Here is a 19374-nt window from a genome sequence, read left to right as displayed (position 1 = left end):
TCCACCGTGACGAACTCTACATTATCAGCATAGGAAATAGCATGTAGAAAGTTACTTCAACCTTGCTTAACTAATCATTCAGACCTCTGATTAAGGCAATCCAAGAGTTTGTTTAGACAAATTTAATATCCAACAACTACTACCCATTATAACTTAATCCAATACCGAATGAGGATCTTGGAACACTGCGTGGCAATAAGAGCATTCAAGCCCTTTGCACATATACAAGTGTCCCCCTGTAAATATTAACGGGAGAATCACATTCAAGGATCACTCAAGGAAATTATTTACAAGCAAGAACCAAATACGGAATGGATTATTGTTAAAATGAGAGTGTGACTTGTTATTTCTCGAATGTGACTTTTTAGTCCTTGTTTGTGAATAATTTCATTGAGTGGTCCTTGGATGTGATTTTTCCAATATTAATTCATAGCAAATGCTAAATTGCAATGACAGATATGCATGAAAATATTCTCTTTAATATACCAAGTTGTATCAAATACTAAAGTTGATCTGCCATATCACTACATTTGCACAAATGCCTTTCCAACTCTAGGACCAGACCATCAACAATGCTCAAGTTAACAAATAAGTCTATTAAGCAATTGTTGAATAATTCAAACGTGCAAATGAGATATAGCTAACATATGCAAACCTCTAATATTGGCGATAATAAGTATTCAAATACACAAACTACAAATCTAGACGTTTTACTAAGAAATTAAGCATTTTCAGCCTCTGATGCTTTGATCTTAGCCACATCCTTAGCATTTTCTGGAAAGTATTAAGCAATAGGAGTGATATTATATTTAATATATAGAAGTGTGGCAAATATAAGCATATAGGGCAAAGATTCACATTTTACATGCTATTCGTATTCAATATGCATCATAAAACTATTAATTAATAACAAAATGGGCATCTAATTCAACGCATGACGATGATGCATGATCATATGCAATCCATTCTTGTTTCTTTCCTTATATCTTCTGATTGAATCCATCAGCTACTAATAATATAGGACTAATCCGTGTGACTGGATTAGGCCAGCTCTTCCATTGTGATGGGTGATCAGGCTAAGGCCTCATGCTTACTCTTGGGCCATAGATTCTCCTATTCCAAACTCATGGGATGTCATTCTGCGTAGTCTAGGGCAATACATAGTTCAGGATAATAGTCAAGAATCAACATCGAAGCCTTGCAATGTTGTTGAGTACCATGCGGGTTTCCTTATTGTCCTACTCTTTTGGGTGAACTCTCACCTATCCATGATCATGTAATACACTTATGTTATTTGATGTTATGTCATAAATGCAAGCTTGATTAACTCATCTCATAATCAAGCGCATGCCATCAAGTCAAGAATACATGTCTAATATCGATCTTAAGTCATAATCATCTATTCATGCTTTTTATAATACTGAGCATTCACTTAAGCACATAATACAACTCAATCACATGCTCATCCATTCACTAGAGTCATGTTCATTAAGATTACAATGGTCATAATTCCAGCATCACTTTGTGCTTACTAATTACATTGACATTCATTAAGATTTACTATTTCCATCATGCCAAACAATTCATGCCCTCATTACATTTTAACATGGTACAATTACACAACCCAAAACAAGTCAACCGTTATATTTCATTATCAAACAAACTCATGACCACATGTTGCATCATTCTTAGCAATCAATACCCACCTGCTTGCATATTCATATCATCAAATTCATCACAATTAATAACATACAACTCATAATTGCAAACAACTATTATCTACAAGAATTTAACTTCTGATTACTTCGACTCTTGGGTTACCACCCCAAGAGCACACTTTTGGATCCCAAAAGAGCTCTCAAGCAATCAATAAGCTCTGAGAGTAGTTAAATTTACAATTAGAATCATTAAACCTCATTAGTGACTAATCTTATTAATCAACCCTTAATCATGATTAAGGCTTAATACCCCCATTAAGCATGATTAAGCAAAATCAACACCTACCTCTTTATGATAAACATCTTCAAAACAACTTAGATAACATATTTAACTTCAAACAACCCATAAAATTTGAACCCCATGGCTTGAGTTGCTTTAGATTTGAGCCCTTACCTTAATCACTACTAAAATTACTTAAAGAAGAGATTAGAGGGTAGGAGATGGATTAGAAGTGTTACCTCGAGTGATTAGGAGTTAAAATTCATGCCTTAGTGTTAGGAATTCCAAAACCTTGGTAGCACTCTTCAAAAATTGCTCCAAGCTTCTCAAAAACTCCATTTTTGCATTCTATTTCATGACAGAGCATTTAAGTATGAAAATGCGCTATTTGCCACGGCCAGAAGTGCCACTCATCATGGCCAACAGTACCATTTCACTAACTGAACTTCACAAATTCATAATTAATTCCACACATATTTGAAAATTGCAAATTAAGGCTCTATAGAAAGCTTAAGATATCTATTTTCTATTGTAAAAAGAAGTGCTAAAAAATATTATTAATTGCCCTTTGAAAATATTTAATTACAAAGATAGCTCATTTCTTATCTTCTTCCAAGCCCTAATTGACTATAAATCATTTTTCAATGTATTAAAATACTCTTAAGCTCTCTTAAAATATTATTAATTAATTAACTTAAAAGGTAAGAATTTAGGATGTTACAGAACTATAGTCCTCAACTCCTGTAGGGATTGAAGGTGGTTCTAATGACTGTGGAGAGGGAACTTGCTAAGTTCAGCAAGCTTGGGGTACCACTTTTTTCTAGGGATAATCCCATTGAATGGATGTTTTAGGTTGAACGTTATTTGTTAGTGAATAAAGTCCCTGGTGAGAAGTTAGAAGTGTTGGTGATAGGATACAGAATTGATTAGATTTAAGATTTTTATTTTATTAGAATGATCCTAAGATTTGATTTGAATAAATGTAATCTTTTAGATTGCTAGGTTATCTTTTAAATTATTTTAGAGTATTTGCATTTAAGCATTAGGATTTTGTAGAATATTATGCTTTTAATATTTTTATTTCTAGGGTTAGGTTAATACATGCCTATAAATAATGCCTTAACATATTTACTTTGTACCCCTTTTTGAATAAATAAGAATTAATATTGATTTGCCTCTTCTCCGAGTTTCTCTCTTCTTTAGACTTAGTTCTTTTTTTTCCCCCTCTATTCTCATTACTCCCTTTTTATCTTTTCTATATTCTCTTTCCTCTTCTCCTTCCTTGTTCTACATCAGTTGGTGCTCCTAAAGTCCTTAGTATATCTTGGGTCGCATCTAAAGCAGCTCTTGGAGCTTGCTCTGCCTTCTCAACAACTTTCTTTTGCCTTGTTTGGGGAATTGTAACTGTCAGTGCAACCAAGTAGTTGGCAAAATTATAACACAAACCAATGGACTGTCAAATGAGGCAATACTCTTGGAGTTTAAAAACAGCTGGGAAAATTTTGAAGACATTAACTAGAAACTTCCTTCATTTTAACCTTGTGGACAAGTTTGAAGTTGCTTTGAAGGGGATTGAAATCAATGTGCTTGCTATGCCCTAGTGCTAATATAAACTAGAAGTCTTGTTTCAATAAAAGAACAACAATAGTAGAAGGGGATTAGAACAATATAATAGCTATCTTTGACATGAGTGGAGCTTGAGGGAGAGTAGTGTATCGGAGAGAAAAGGATGTCATTGTGATTTTATGAAAGGTTCATGGGGAATTTGAAGGATGGTCCTTCGAAGAGAATCGAGCCCCTTAAAAGCTAGGGAATGATCAGTCTATAACATTTATTTTCTTTTTGGTAAAATCAAAAGTATCCCTTGCCGACGACAGAGACTAATCTCCTTTGAGGTATGGAGGACAAAGGGTAGACCCCTCCCTACTAGGTTTGCTCCTTGCACCAGAGTTTGAATTCAAAGCCCTCGCTACTTGCTTAAGTAACAAGAATCCTTGCCACTAAGCCACTCATGCCAACCTGAGTTCACATGAGTCTAACTTTTAATATTTGTGTGTGGGTCCCCCCTAAAGATTCTATTGCTCCTCTTTTAATTCCGTAAGCAGAGAGTTGGCAGCCCTATGAATACTATATCTTCGTATTATTTTCTGTGTATGTTTTCTGTTTATTTAATAATTGAAATGAAGTTATTGGGAGTTTCCGTGTTCTGCTTTGGTGTTTGTCTTTGCTGTTCAATTATCTATGTTCCATTAGAAAATCGTTATATTAATATATATATATATATAAAATAAAATTTCCAAAAAACTGAACTATATAATCATATATAATAAAATCTATAAGAAGTCGCACTGTTTATAATTCATGAACAATGTAGCTTGTCTTAGATATAATGCAAAAAACGTGGCCAGCAATCTATTTTTCTATAAAAAATTGAGTTCTTTGCTAGACGGAACAGCTTTAATATAGAATGATGTGCTAAAACTGCAAGGATTGAATTAGATTAGAGAATGACTTGGAGGGACTTATTGGGTATGTCATAATTGCCTTTTTATCATTGAACAATCATAATTTGCATCTTAAGTAGGCATAATAAATGATTTTTAATGAACATGCCATAATTTGTTTGTCAAAAGTGCAGACAAAATGAAAGACAAGCTGAATAAGAAATGGAAAGGAAAAAGACCATTGTTTAACTAAGATGCCCTGATAATGTATTTTGACATCACTTGTTTTTTTCTGTATATTCTGCAATCTTTGCCATAAGTCATTGTGGCTAGTAAAATATGTTATCACTTCAGCTTACATGAAGAAATTTGAACAGCGCAGATTGTAAACATATATCAGAAATTGAGACTAGTCCATCATTGTTGGTGATTAGTTCGAATACAGGAGGCAAAAAATCTAAGATCAATTCTGAATGTACTGCTAATTCACAGAAATATTTAGGTATTCTTGCTCGGAGCTTCATAGCTTTTCAAATGTTCAGTTGACAGGTTTTTTTGGAATAATATTTATTATTGTCTATGAGTATTGAATAACTTATAACAGGGTTGTGCAGATGCTGAAAATATGGAAGGAATGCTCAGAAATTTTAGTTGCCATTGTTCCATAGAATCAACACAATCAAGTACTATGTTGACAGATTTGCTGTCTCTTAAGGTAAGTGATGGTTTCTCTCTTCAATCCTTGCACATGAGTTCCTGGCATTTCGAAACTGTCCATTAGTTTTTCTTGATGTCACTGATAATTTTTTTATCATTATTCTGTGTTGAGATCAGCATACAACAGCAAATAATATGAAAAAGAAAAACATTGCAAGGGTTTGGATTAAAACATTTCTGGGTAAACTAGGTGTTCTATATGATGACTGATGTGCCAATGATGCTGCTACTTGACAACTTGGTGAGAAAATCCAGGAAACTTTGTTCTTTGTCTATTTCAAATACCATGGCAGTGAACAAATAGGGGAAAGACAACCACATACACTTGGGGTACTCAATCTTAGTAAATCAGATTGAAAATGGAATCAAAGGAAATTAAAATCTGATCTTAAGAGATTGCACATCTAAAAGCATCCTAAGAAAGAACTAGTAAAGGGAAAATATGTACAATGATATTTGGCCTTAATGGGCTTGATGCTTCCTAATATCCATGCTCAAGCTAAAGAATAGATGACATTTATTCCCAACTTTATGATTAATTCATCTAATCTTACTCTCAAATTATTAAATCTCTCCATCTGTCACCTTCATTGCATTGGCCCCTGTGGAAACAGAGGTGTACTGTGCCTTTGTTATTTTATTCATGCGATACAATATGTGTATCCAAATGGGATTGATATAGGCTACAGCAAACCCTAAACCTAGGATCCTAGAAATAATATCTCTGACTAATTATTATTATCTTAGGTTTATCTTCTAAGATATGATATCTTAACAGAGGATATCATATCTAAAACTAACCTAGGGAATTATTGATAGAACAATAATAGTAATGATAATAAAACAGAAACTAATGTAATATTAATAAAGTAATAGTAATCAGTGCCTCTTCAATACTCCTTCTCAAGCTGGGGAGTAGATGTTAAGCATCCCCAGCTTGGATGTGACTTCTTCAAATCTTGGTCTATCAAGTGCTTTAGTAAGTCAGCCGCTTGAGAACTTGAGTCTATTTTCTCTTTGATAAAGTGTCAATCAATTTCTACACATTTTGTTTTGTCAAGTTGGACTGGGTTCTTTGTCATCTTAATGGTCGATGTGTTATCACAGAACATCTTCATAGGTAAGGTCACCTTTTGCTTGAGTTCAAGTGACCTTAATAACCAGATCCCTTCACACATCCCATGTGCCAATGCTCAAAGCTTAGACTCTGCTCGGCTCATGGATACATGTTGTTTCTTCTCCAGGTCACTTAGTTCCCCTACACATACATAACATATTTGGTAGTGGATCTATTATCTGTTATTGAACCTCAATCATCAGCATCAGTAAAGATTTCTGTACTTCTACTTTCTCCTTTTGTGGAAAATCTGAATCAATTGCATCAGATATAGGAGAATCAGGAATATATAGGAAAATCAAGGATTGATTACATCGGTTTCTATTATATTTATTGTATTTATTCTATTGAGTTTACTATAAGTTATCATCCTTGCTGTATAAATTCCCCTAAGATGTATGAATGAACCTATGAAATGAGAATATACAATCTTTCCTCTCCAAATTTCCACATGGTATTAGAACCTCTAGGGTTTGAAAAAATTCTTTGCTTAGAGTTAGAGCTCTACATTGAGATTACGTCTCTGTTTTTTTTTTTTTGTTTTGGAAAGTGGCCTCAATCTGGTGTGACTGGTTAGTCATGTACCTGAGGATAGAGAGCTTGTTACCCAAAGAGCATCAAAAGATGTTGATCAGCCAACCCCAGAAATATCACAGTGAATGGCAGTGCATGTAGCTTACATGCGCCACCTGGTGAGTTTGATGCGATGCAACGCAAGGGCAGTGGCGCACTGGGGCATGGAGCCTCTAGTTGGATGCGAAGTGCTATTTCTAGCGAGATCTAAGTGCTTCTTGAGTCTAGGAAGCCCTCTATCCAAATGTCCATATCATCTGTACCTCATTTTACATTGTAGCCTTCTGTGTTTAGGGTTATAGTGCTTGATTTCTCTCTGTTATGGGAGAATTTTTTTGTCTGAGGCTATAAGAGCGTTAATGTTGTTACTCCTGATCATCAAACCACTCATACGCATATTTACACCTCTCGCATTAGTAGTAAAAAAGGGGATGTTTCTTTAGGAACTAATGACATCCGAGAATCCATAGTATGGATTGTTGACTTAGGAGCATTAGATCATATGACAAGTTGTCATGAGTTGTTTACTACTTACATCTTGCTATGATTAAGACCTAATTGTAGTATAGTATTCAAATTTTGCATGCCGACAATGGCATGGAATACTTTAATCAGACCTTGAGTATGTTTCTTCGAGAACATGGCATCATTCACCAAAGTACTTATGTGCATACCCCCCAACAAAATGGGATAGCCGAGATTTAGAGGTGGCAAGAGCTCTCATGTTTATTTGTAATGTTCCAAAGTACTTTTGGGGGGATGCTATTCTCACTGCCACTTATCTCAAACAGAATGCCAAGTCGTGTATTATCTTACGAATCACACCTAAACACCTTACATAAGGTATACCCTACCTCCTGTATTGAGGCCAACCTTTCACTTTGAGTCTTTGGTTGTACCTCTTTTGTCCACCTTCACCAGAGTTCTAAACTTGAACCTCATGCACTTAAGTGTATATTTTTAGGTTACTCACCTACGCAAAAAGGTTATAAGTGTTGTGATCCTATATCCAAACATCTCTTTGCTTGTCTTGATGTTACCTTTTTTGAAGATACTCGTTTCTATCCCTAGTCCTTAATTCAAGGGGAGAGTATAGATGAATTTCAAACTTGGGAAAGTGAGAGACCCAACAAAGATTCCATTTCTAGCATACCTACATTGCGTGAACCTCTTAAGCCCTTTGAACCCTACTCTCATGAACTAATTCCAACTCCGCCATCATCAACTATGCTAGAACTTAAGGAAAATAGAAAGACAGGGGGAGATGCAAGAGAACCATAATAGAGAGAGTTGTTTGTCGACACTCGGAAAAAACAAGTCCAAAGATAGTGAACAATTCATGCCTAAAGCACCAAAAGAGTCAAAACCAGAGGTAGCTCTTGAAGTTGAAGCACCAAGAGAAATAGTGGCTGAGAGAACTCCTAAACTCCCAAATGCTGATTCATCCAATAAGCCAGATGGTCCTAAATCTACTAATCTAGATCTCCCTATTGCTCTAAGGAAACAACTTCGCTCATTTGCTCAGAATCCTATAGAAAGGTTTGTGTCTTATAAGGCTCTTTCTCTAAGACTATATGCTTTCACAACAAATATGTTGGATAGGAATGTGTAGTGGAAGATTAAAATTTTAAAGTCCCTATCCTGATATGGACCAAACGAACTCGTTTAAGTCAAAATGGATAAAAGAATTACCTTTTAATTCTTTGAACTTGATGCACGTTCTCTACAAGAGTTTGGATCTCAGGAGCTAACAATATAGATCTGCTTCCTCACTGATATCCACACGAACAGCACTCCAACTTGAACAGCGTGCTAGTACTCCCAACGTCCGTTGTTCTTTGAACGTTAATTTTTCTTTTTATAAGGTATTTCGTGGCTCTCAGAGTGCTTTTTCTATGAGAACTTTTCTAACTTTCTCTTCCTTCACAAAGGACGTCCCTATTTGTGTATAGTATATCAGGGTTTTCGACTTCCACTTAAAAGCCTACGAAAATTTAATTAAATTTATCCCATTAATTTAATCCATGATATCTAATTCAAATTTGTCTTATAAATTTAAATTATGAAACTGACATAATATTCTCTCATATCATATTAGTTACTAAATTTAATCTATCATATAAAATTAATTTTAAAACTAACATAACATAACATAATATAGCATGTGATGTATATTATATTATATATATATATATATATGAATATATATATACATATATATTTCGATAATAATATATATATATTATATAAATTTAATTTTATATATCATATATACACACACATGAATATATATATGAAATTATATTTTATATTTTATATTTCATATAAATATATATAAATATTTATTAAATAAATATTCAATAATATATATATAATTCATTCACCTTATATTGCATTCATTGAATCTAGATATATTTCATATTCAGGACATTATAACTCGAGTTGGGCTGTTTTTGTGTCTGATTCTGTAGGCCCATATAAAATTGGTAGTGGGCTAATTACGCCATTAGCCCACAAGTCACAAGTGGCCTTTAACAAGACATTGCAACTACCCAATTTACATGGGGATCGATGATCCAATGTAACCTATCATGCAATCGTATCACATTCCTTTTCCCATGTGATATTTCGGTGAAGTATGAGATATGGAATTGTCATTCTCCTTTACCTGACCATTACTTTCTCGATCTCTAAGTAAACTAACAATAATAATGGAAAAACCCTTTTCATTGTAATATGGCCATACATTTTCTCAGTCTTACTCATCGAGGGACCCAGTAATATCTTTCACTTAATGTGAGGGACAAATTTCATCTTGACCACTTATATTCCTTGGCATGAATATCACTAAACTCAATCATAGCCTTTATGATCACCTGGTTAAAGGTGACTTTTGACTAGGTCAAAGTTTAGTGGTCATCATGTAAGAATTCATGATGATTTTAGGTCAAAGGGCTTAGTGATATAATTACATATGAGATAAACTTATGACTTGTACCATGCAGCTTTCTCATAGTGGGTCAATTTAGCACTTTATACTCTTTCAAGTGCCTATGATTTTGATTTGTATTTCTATAATTAATCAAATTCATACTAGTCTTGTTTCATCTATGATCCCTCATAGATGACCGACCAGGGACATTTAGGACAATCACTATAGGTTGTCCAAGAATACAATTATCATATTGAACATACAATTGTTATAATAACAAAAGAGAAATTCATTAAATAACAATGTACATAGTAATTGACCTTAGGGCATAATTTTCAACAAAATATTGATAGGATAAAAATACCTAGTAATATCCATGAGGCTTTCGAAATACCAAAATGGGGAAAGGCTGTTATGGAAGAGGTGAAAGCTCTGGAAAGGAATAACACCTAGGAAGAAGTTGATTCACCAGCAGGAAAGAAGTTTGTTGGATGCAGATGGGTTTTTACATCAAAGTATAATGCCGATAGTTCCTTGGAGAAATACAAAGCTCATCTTGTTGCAAAAAGATTCACTCAGACTTTTACACAATTAGAGTATTATTATCTTTGGCTGTGAATCTTACTTGGCCACTCTATCAACTGGACACAAAGAATGCTTTCCTCAATGGTGACTTAGCAAAAGAAGTCTATATAACCCTTCTCCCTGGTTTTGAAAAATAGAAGGAAAAAAAAAAACAAGGTGTGCAAGTTGAAGAAATCCCTTGGTTTGATAGATTCTTAAAAGTACTAAAAAGAGAATTATCAGCAAGGCCAGTGTGATCATACACTCTTTGTTAAACGCAGAGAAGGAAAAAAGGCTATACTTATTGTCTATGTGGATGATATGGTCATAACTGGTGATGACTTTGAGGAAATAGAGAGACTGAAGAAGGTTTTGGCCTTTGAATTTGAAGTAAAAGATTTGGGCCAAATGTGTTATTTTTTGGGCATGGAAGTAGCTAGGTTGAAGAAAGGAATATGCATCTCACAAAGGAAATGTGTTCTTGATCTCTTAACTGAAATTGGAATGCTTGGTTGCAAGCCAATTGATACTCCCATTGCAGTAAAAAAGAAGAGAAGGAAGGCAAAGGAAGGCAAAGATGAGAAGGAAGAAGGCGGCCAACTAGTTGACAAGGGGAAATATTAGAGGTTGTTAGGGAAGCTAATATACTTATCACATATGAGACTTGACATTGCCTTCACTGTGAGCTTTGTAAGCCAGTATATGCACTTGCCAAGGGAAATCCACTTGCGAGCTATGTACAAAATCCTAAGGTACTTGAAAGGTACTCTAGGAAAGGGTTTATTCTTCAAAAGGGGTGAGCAACTTAATTTAGAATTATTTACTGGCGCCAATTGGGCTGGTGTCTCAGAGGATAGAAGATCTACATTCGGGTATTGTACCTTTGTTTGGGGTAATCTAGTAACTTAGAGGAGTAAAAAGCAGAATGTGTTGTCCAGGAGTACAGTAGAAGCTGAGTTTAGAGCTATAGCACATGGGATCTGTCAAGGCTTGTGGTTGCAAATACTTCTCAAAGAACAATAGATTGGTATGGAATTGCCTATTAAGCTCTATTTTGATAGCAAGGCAGCTCTAAGCATATACAGAATCCAGTCCAACATGATAAAATGAAACATGTTGAAGTGGATAGACATTTCATCAAAGAAAAGATTGAAAGCAGAGTAGTATGCCTATTATATGTTCCATCAAAGAAGCAAGTTGCTGATGTGCTCACCAAGGGCCTCCCAAGAGAGAACTTTGATACGTGTGTAAGCAAGTTAGACATGATAAATATCTACGATCCAACTTGATGGGAAGTGTGAAAAATCAGAATTAATTACATCAGATATAGGAGAATCAAGAGTATATAGGAAAATTAGGGATTGATTACATTAGTTTCCATTATATTTATTGTATTTATTCTATTGCATTTATTGTAAATTATCATCCTTGCTGTATAAATTTCCTTAAGATGTATGAATGAACCTATGAACTGAGAATATACAATTTTTTCAATCCAAATTTCCATACCTTTCTTAAAGCGCAATCCCTTTCCAGGAGTCATCTTTAGATAATGCAGAATTCTAAACACTAAATCATTTGTGCTTCATTTGGATCATTCATAAATTGGCTAACTACATTCACGGGAAAGCAGATATCTAGTTGAGTGTGTGACAAATAAATCAATTTTCTCCCAAGTGTCTTGTATCTTCTTAAGTCTATTGGGGGAGGAGTTTCATCTTCATCCTCATTTGGCTGTATTATTGACTTGTAATCTGCCTCCATGGGAGTTCTTGCAGGTCTAGAGGCTAACATTTTTGCCTCTTTTAAAAGATCTAGTGTGTATTTTTGCTAGAATATTGAGATGCCCTCGTTTTCGAGCAACCACCATGCCCAAAAAATGTCTCATCTGTGCTAGATTCTGTACCTCAAAATTCCTTGCTAACCTGCTCATAAGTCTATGAATTTATGTGTCCCAATCAGTGTTGTTAAAGGCACTCGCCTCAGCACCTAAGGCGCAAAGGCGAGGCGTTGAACATGGCTATCACCTCTCAGTGAAGAGAGGCAATGGGTTTGGTCAGGCGCTGGCCTAAGAGCGCCGTGTGCGCTTTGCATAACCAAAAGGCGCTTGCCCGATAACGCCTTCAAGCAGTAGAGAAGAGATGATCAGTAAAGAAGAGAAGATCCAGATCGACAGGGACTGGGTATTCAAGAAGGGAAATGACAACTGGGATTGTGTATTGCAAAAGACAAGACGAGGAAGGAGGACGACGCTGGTTGGGAATAGAAGACGATTCATCCACCGACTGGGTATTGCATGACCAGCTGGGCGTTGCAATCATGAGACAACAACAACAACAACAACAACAAGCCTTTATCCCACTAGGTGGGGTCGGCTACATGGATTGCAAGACGCCATTGTGCTCTATCATTTATCAAGCTTTTAGAAATATTATTAATTAAGAGATCACGTTCAACAACTTCCAAGAGTGTTCTCTTAGGCCTTCCTCTACCTCTCTTAATCAGACTTAAAGTTATATGTTCCACTCTTCTCACTGGTGCCTCCCTTGGTCTTCTTTGTATATGCCCAAACCATCTCAACCGATTTTCTATCATTTTTTCCTCAATAGGTGCCACCCTCACTTTTTCGCGTATGTGCTCATTTCGAATTTTATCTTTACGTGTATGTCCGCACATCCATTGTAACATTCTCATCTCTGCTACTCCAACTTTATGCTCTTGCTGTCCCGTTAGAGCCCAGCATTCACCACTATATAACATTGCCGGTTTGATAGCAGTACGATAAAACTTTCCTTTAAGTTTATTAGGCACCTTACGGTCACAAATAACTCCTTTAGCTTTTCTCCAATTAAACCACCCAGCTTGAATTCTATGTAAAATATCTCCACTGATTTCGCCATCATTTTGAATAATGGCTCCCAAATATCTAAACTTTTCCACTTGAGGTATAATTTGATCTCCCAATTTCACTTCCAAATTATTTTTGAATAGTCCTTTACCAAATTTACAATATAAATATTCCATTTTACTTCTACTCAGACGAAAACCTTTCGACTCCAATGTCCTCCTCCATAACTCAAGTTTGCAATTAACATCTTCTCTTGTCTCTGCTATAAGAACTATATCATCCGCGAAGAGCATACATTTCGAGATTTCCTCTTGAATATGTTCCGTCAAAACATTTAAAATCAAGTTGAACAAATAAGGACTCAGAGATGATCCCTGATGTAGTCCAATCTTTATAGGAAAATCCTTTGTTTGACCACTAAGCGTTCTTATACTAGTTTTTACCCCCTCATACATATCTTGTATGGCTTTAATATAAGCAATCCGTACTCCCTTTTTTTCCAACGCTTTCCAAAACACTTCTCTTGATATACGATCATAAGCTTTTTCCAAATCAATAAAAACCATGTGTAGATCTTTATCTTTACAACGATACTTTTCCATTAATCCCCTTAGTAGATAAATCGCCTCTGTAGTTGATCTACCTGGCATAAAACCAAATTGATTCTCAGAAATACTTGTCTCCAATCTCAACCTGTGCTCAATTACTTTCTCCCACAATTTCATTGTGTGGCTCATGAGTTTAATCCCTCTATAGTTAGTACAATTCTGAATATCTCCTTTATTTTTATAAATAGGAATTAATGTACTTCTCCTCCACTCATCAGGCATTTTCTTGGACCGTAAAATCACATTAAATAACTTAGTTAATCATCTCACCCCTTCTTCACCTAAACATTTCCACGCTTCGATAAATATACAATCAGGTCCGTTGGCTCTACCATTTGCCATTTTCTTAAGAGCTTCCTTTACCTCCTTATCACGTATTATTCGATAGAATGACAAATTTTGTTCTCCTTCACTAGTTACTAAATCCTCCAAGTTACTAGATGAATCCTCTCCATCATTGAAAAGTTTAGAAAAATAAGTCTCCCATCTATTTTTAATTTCATCATTTGTAACTAAAATTCTTCCCTCTTCATCCTTAATACACCTTACCTGTTCTAGATCTCTAGATTTTCTTTCCCTACTCTTGGCAATCTTATAAATATTTTGCTCTCCTTCCTTCGTCTCAAGGTTCTTATAAAATTCTTCAAAAGCTTTAGAACAAGCTTCACCCACAGCTCTCTTAGTTTCCTTCTTAGCCATACGGTACCTCTCCCAATTTTCCTCATTGTTACACAAATGTATAGCTTTAAAACAGTTCTTCTTATACTTGATTTTGTCCTGTACACTATTATTCCACCACCAAGACTTCTTATCTCTCGGACCAGAACCTTTCGATTCTCCTAAAACTACTTTTGCAACCTCCCGTATCTTTTTAGCCATATCCTCCCATATGATGTTAGCACTTCCTTGAGAATCCCAAATTCCTTCATCCAAAAGATTTCGCTTGAAAATATCTTGCTTCTCACCTTTTAATTGCCACCACCTAATCCTTAGTGTTACTATTTGTCGACGTTTTTGGATTTTACTCATAATACACACATCAAGGACTAGGACCTTATGTTGTGTTGTTACAGCATCTCCGGGGATCCCCTTACAATTTTTACAAAGTTTTCTATCTGTGTTCCTAACCAAAAGAAAATCAATCTACAACCTTGAGGCTCCACTTTTGTAAGTGATGAGATGCTCATCTCTCTTCTTGAAACAAGTGTTGGCAATCTTAAAATCATACGCCAATGAGAAATCAAGAAGAGTTTGTCCTTCATTGTTTAGCTCTCCAAAACCAAAACCACCATGCACCCTCGCATACTGACCAGCTTCCCTCCCGACATGCCCATTAAAGTCTCCTCCAATAAAAATCTTTTCACTCTGTGGTATGTGTCGAATCAACCCCTCCAAATCCTCCCAAAATAATTCCTTAAGACTGGCTTCTGTCCTGACTTGCGGCGCATAAGCGCTAACAATATTAACAGTCTCACGTCCAATTATCATTTTTAAAGAAATAATTCTGTCTCCAATTCTGCTAACTTCTACAACGTTCTTCTTCCACTCCTTATCTATGATGATGCCTACTCCATTGCGTGCACTTACTTTTCCTGTATACCAAAGTTTGAAACCTTGAATATCCTTAGCTTCTTCTCCACACCATTTTATTTCTTGCAAGCAAAGGATATTGATTTTCTTTTGAATCATAACCCCTACAACCTCTACAGATTTACAATTTAATGTCCCAACATTCCAAGTACCAAATCTAATTTTGCTCTTATGGACTAACTTCTTTAGCCGCGTGCGTCCAGAATGATGCGCTAGCCCTTGCTCATTTAACACTACATCCGAGCGCCGATGCAGCGGCTCTAACTCACTTATCACTGTACTCGAGCCATGCAGCGCGTTACTTACGGGCAACGACCTAGCATTAACATTATAACGTCTATTGTTCATGTTCATGATAGATTCAACAAATTTTTACATTGGCTGTTGATGGCCTAACACAACCCTCCTCCTTTACCCGGGCTTGGGACCGGCTATAAACATAGGCGGAGTTGTTGCAATCATGAGACAACTTTTATAAAAATGGCAAAAGATTCATTCATGGACTCATGACTCATGAGCGTGACTGGGCAGTGGGTATTTCAATATTTTAGTTTCCTTATTTTTTATATCATATAATTTATATCATATAATAAATTTTAATATTTTATATCATATTTTTTCCTTATTTTTTATATCATATAATTTATATGATATAATAAATTTCTATATTTTATATCATATTTCTCTTGCCTATTTTTTTATATGATATAAGTTTCCTTATTTTTTATATCATATAATTTATATGATATAATAAATTTCTATATTTTATATCATATTTCGTATTTACAGGCAAATACAATTACAAAAAAGAAAAGATTAATTTATTATAAGAAATTATTTTTGATTGAATTTTTAAATATGACAAGAGAACACAATTTTATATAAAGTTTTTAAATAAATTTATATTTATCATTTTATCTTTGGTTAGTTGGCTATATATGTTGCATTTTTACATGGTAGCGCCTTGCTTCATTCAGGCGTGTGCCTTTCTAGTGCCTTGTGCCTAAGGGATTTTACAGGCTTTATGCCTTGAGTGTGCCTTTCGCCTTTAATAACACTGTTCCCAATTGTCACACCCCAATACTAAAGGTATGATCGGCAGGGAATATAACATGGACTCACATTTCATAAGCCTTGATTATCTAAAAATTTAGTTAAATTGGCGATATATGCAAGTTATATATAATAGTAAAGTTCTTAAAGTTTTTAAAGTTTTTGTAGAAATTTCAGCAGAGTCTCTCCTATAATTTAGACCTCTCGAAATTTCCACAATAACTACAGAACTTGTCAATCAAATCAGCAAGGAGACTAGCTCCATTCCAGAAATTTTCACAATAACAAAATAAAACTAGGATCTAACTATATGGTAAGTGGAGCACTAACTTATAATTTACAAAATACAATATAAGATTTCACCAAAAAGGGTAATCACAATGTACTTCCTTTATCCAAAAAGCAAGAATAGCCCTCAATGGTCAGTTGGAGGCGCAGGGTTAGCTATAATATTTGAGACCAAATAAATTTTCGGTGAGTAGCGTTCCAATCAAGTTTATAAATTATAAATAAATAAATAAATAAAAATGTGAAAATAATAACTACTAATTTAATTTAAACAAATCAAGGAAATAATGAAACACTTGCCTTAATTAACAATAAACAAAGAGTTTGCTTAATGGTATAATCGTGGAATCACCAACAATATTAGAACCAAACAAGTTTATAATATATATAAAATTTCGAGTAATGGTGCTATAAAAAAAATGCCTTTAAATAAATTAGTAGAAAAACAATAAGTTTTAAGTCCAATCTGGAAGGGCTTTATCAGAACGAACAACGGGCGTGGGCACATAATCTACGAGGGTAAGTAACTTATTTGGCATGGCAAGAAGCCACAAAAAAAAGGCGTAAGCATAAAGCTCATGAATAACAGGCATGGATTATATCCACAAAATTACATCCTCCATTCCACGTGTGTTAGCCAGCACACGGGGCTAGCATCTTCAATATGTCCTGCTAGCTAGGTGTACCATGGCGCGCCAAGAGCTAACGGAACTGTTGTTAGCATCCAGCGTTTTGAATTCAGTCCCCCTTAGTAAAACAATTTTAAAAATTTCACTTTCAATCACTATTCAACTATCATTTTTTATTGTTCAAATTATTATCATTTCCTCCATACACAAATTATTGCATATAAATCTTTATATCTACATAGAATTAACTAATTAAACTAGTTTTGAGAAATAATATCGTTTATCATACATCCGTTTTAAATGTTGCTTATCAACAATATAAATTATCAGAAAAATCAACATACTTGCCTTAATAAAACAAATGTTAGAAAAATAGAATTAACAATAATATTTGTATAATTTATAAAAGAATAATAGTAAAATTTAAATAAAGGGATTTTATAAAACACTTTTCTAGAAATTGATTTGAAACAATATCCACTCACCTGAGTTTTCAAAATCTTACAGTCCAACTCCCACAACTCCTTGCTCATTCCAATGGTGCCCGAAGATTAATCTATCACATAACCCAACAATCTTCTTGTTATTATGAATATTTATAATTTCTCTAGGCTTTATTATAACTTTAACAGCCTTATTTTCACTTATAAATCTTTCAAGTATATATTTACAATTACCAAGAGGAAATATATCATACTAAATCATGAAGTAAGCACCCAAGTAAAACTAATAATTTCCATCTTCCAATTTCCTTTGCAAAATTCTAGCTCAACATATACTAAAATAGTATCTAATCCACACCACCCAATTATTTCTACCACCTTAAGAAAATACTATAAGGAAGCAAAGCACGTTTTCGGTCACTAAAGAAAGAAGAGTAAATCTCCTAATATACTAGAATTCCACATTCACGGAAGAAAAGAGAATCAACATATAATCTTGGCCAACACGTAGTAATATCTGCCACTCACATATGTGACTCACGGACAGCATGAGAGAGAGAGAAAACTACAGCCCAAACAGCCCAAGAGAAGGAAACCGATCAGATTTCATAGAGCAAAAGAGGAAGAAAATATTAAGCTTCCTCTGTGCATGGATGATCCGATGATGAAAATGAAAATAACAAATTATGTTTCCCACTCACCACCAACAACCCTTGGCAGAGAAACACAACAAAAACCTCAACCTCTTCCCTCACCATGGCAAACGGGAAAAAAAAAAAAAAACAGAGAGGAGGAAGAAAATAGCTGTGAGTGCATAGACCGAACAGCAAGATAAGAAATACAGTATCACGCACCTCCAATAACACCGAACAGCAACGGTGAGAGGGAAGGAGAATCAGCAACTCATCTCCACTGTGCTGGCACGAGAACGATGAGGCCAACAGTGATGATGATTACAGCAAATGAAGCAACAGCCACACAAAAATTCTCAGCCGACAATGAAGTAAGAGGTAGACAAGAGTTAGAGAAGGAACCGACTATGTGAGGCTCTAAAGAAGTGTAGAATGGCAGTGAGAAAGAATGATCAAGATGCTCTGTTTTTTAATTCGCATAAACAAGCTGATTCAGAGCAAATGAAGAAATGGGAAAAATTACCAAAAGAGCACAAGAAAATTACAATAAAAGGCATGAGAAAATTACAAGAAAGGACACAACATTTTCCTATAATTTAAAACCAAACTTCAACTTAGAAAATTTGGACTCTAGATCCTTGTGAAAGTTTCTAGCATAATCTCATATAAACTACCCCTTTCTAATTGCTATAAAACTTATTAAAATATTAGGAATTTTTTTTTTCAGTTTAAATTTAGGGTCATTACACCAATCACCTGTAACAATGATATCATCTACATACACAATCAAAATTGCAGCCTCTCCCTTTGGGTTTTGCCTTGCAAACAATGTGTGATCTGTTTCAACAATCTTTTTGTAAGTTTCAGCAGCTTCACTACAGTGCCACTGGTGATTGTCATAAGCGTCAAGTTGCTGCCAATGCATAACAAGAGTATTATAATACCGAGTAATGTCCATATCACCTTGCTGTAACTCATGGGTGACTCCTTTTATCTAG

At 34.9% G+C, this 19374-nt stretch overlaps 1 protein-coding gene across 5 annotated transcripts in view; it reads left to right on the top strand.

The window, feature by feature from the left end:
* Positions 1-19374, top strand: part of LOC129304798 (U-box domain-containing protein 32-like) — a 70622-nt gene that overhangs the window by 35391 nt on the left and 15857 nt on the right. For 3 of the 5 annotated variants that reach the window (XM_054944600.1, XM_054944608.1, XM_054944616.1), the window contains 2 exons: positions 4760-4884; positions 4997-5097. In XM_054944600.1, coding sequence (XP_054800575.1) covers positions 4760-4884; positions 4997-5097 — 226 coding nt within the window. The remainder of the gene's footprint in view (positions 1-4759; positions 4885-4996; positions 5098-19374) is intronic. The other 2 variants (XM_054944632.1, XM_054944623.1) reach the window with 1 other exon arrangement.

This window comes from Prosopis cineraria, unplaced genomic scaffold (assembly GCF_029017545.1).
Source record: "Prosopis cineraria cultivar Desert tree isolate PC_DT_omini unplaced genomic scaffold, ASM2901754v1 PC1, whole genome shotgun sequence".
Lineage (NCBI taxonomy): Eukaryota > Viridiplantae > Streptophyta > Magnoliopsida > Fabales > Fabaceae > Prosopis > Prosopis cineraria.
The sequence above is the reverse complement of the archived record's forward strand: the minus strand, read 5'-3'. Positions and strand labels throughout refer to the sequence as shown.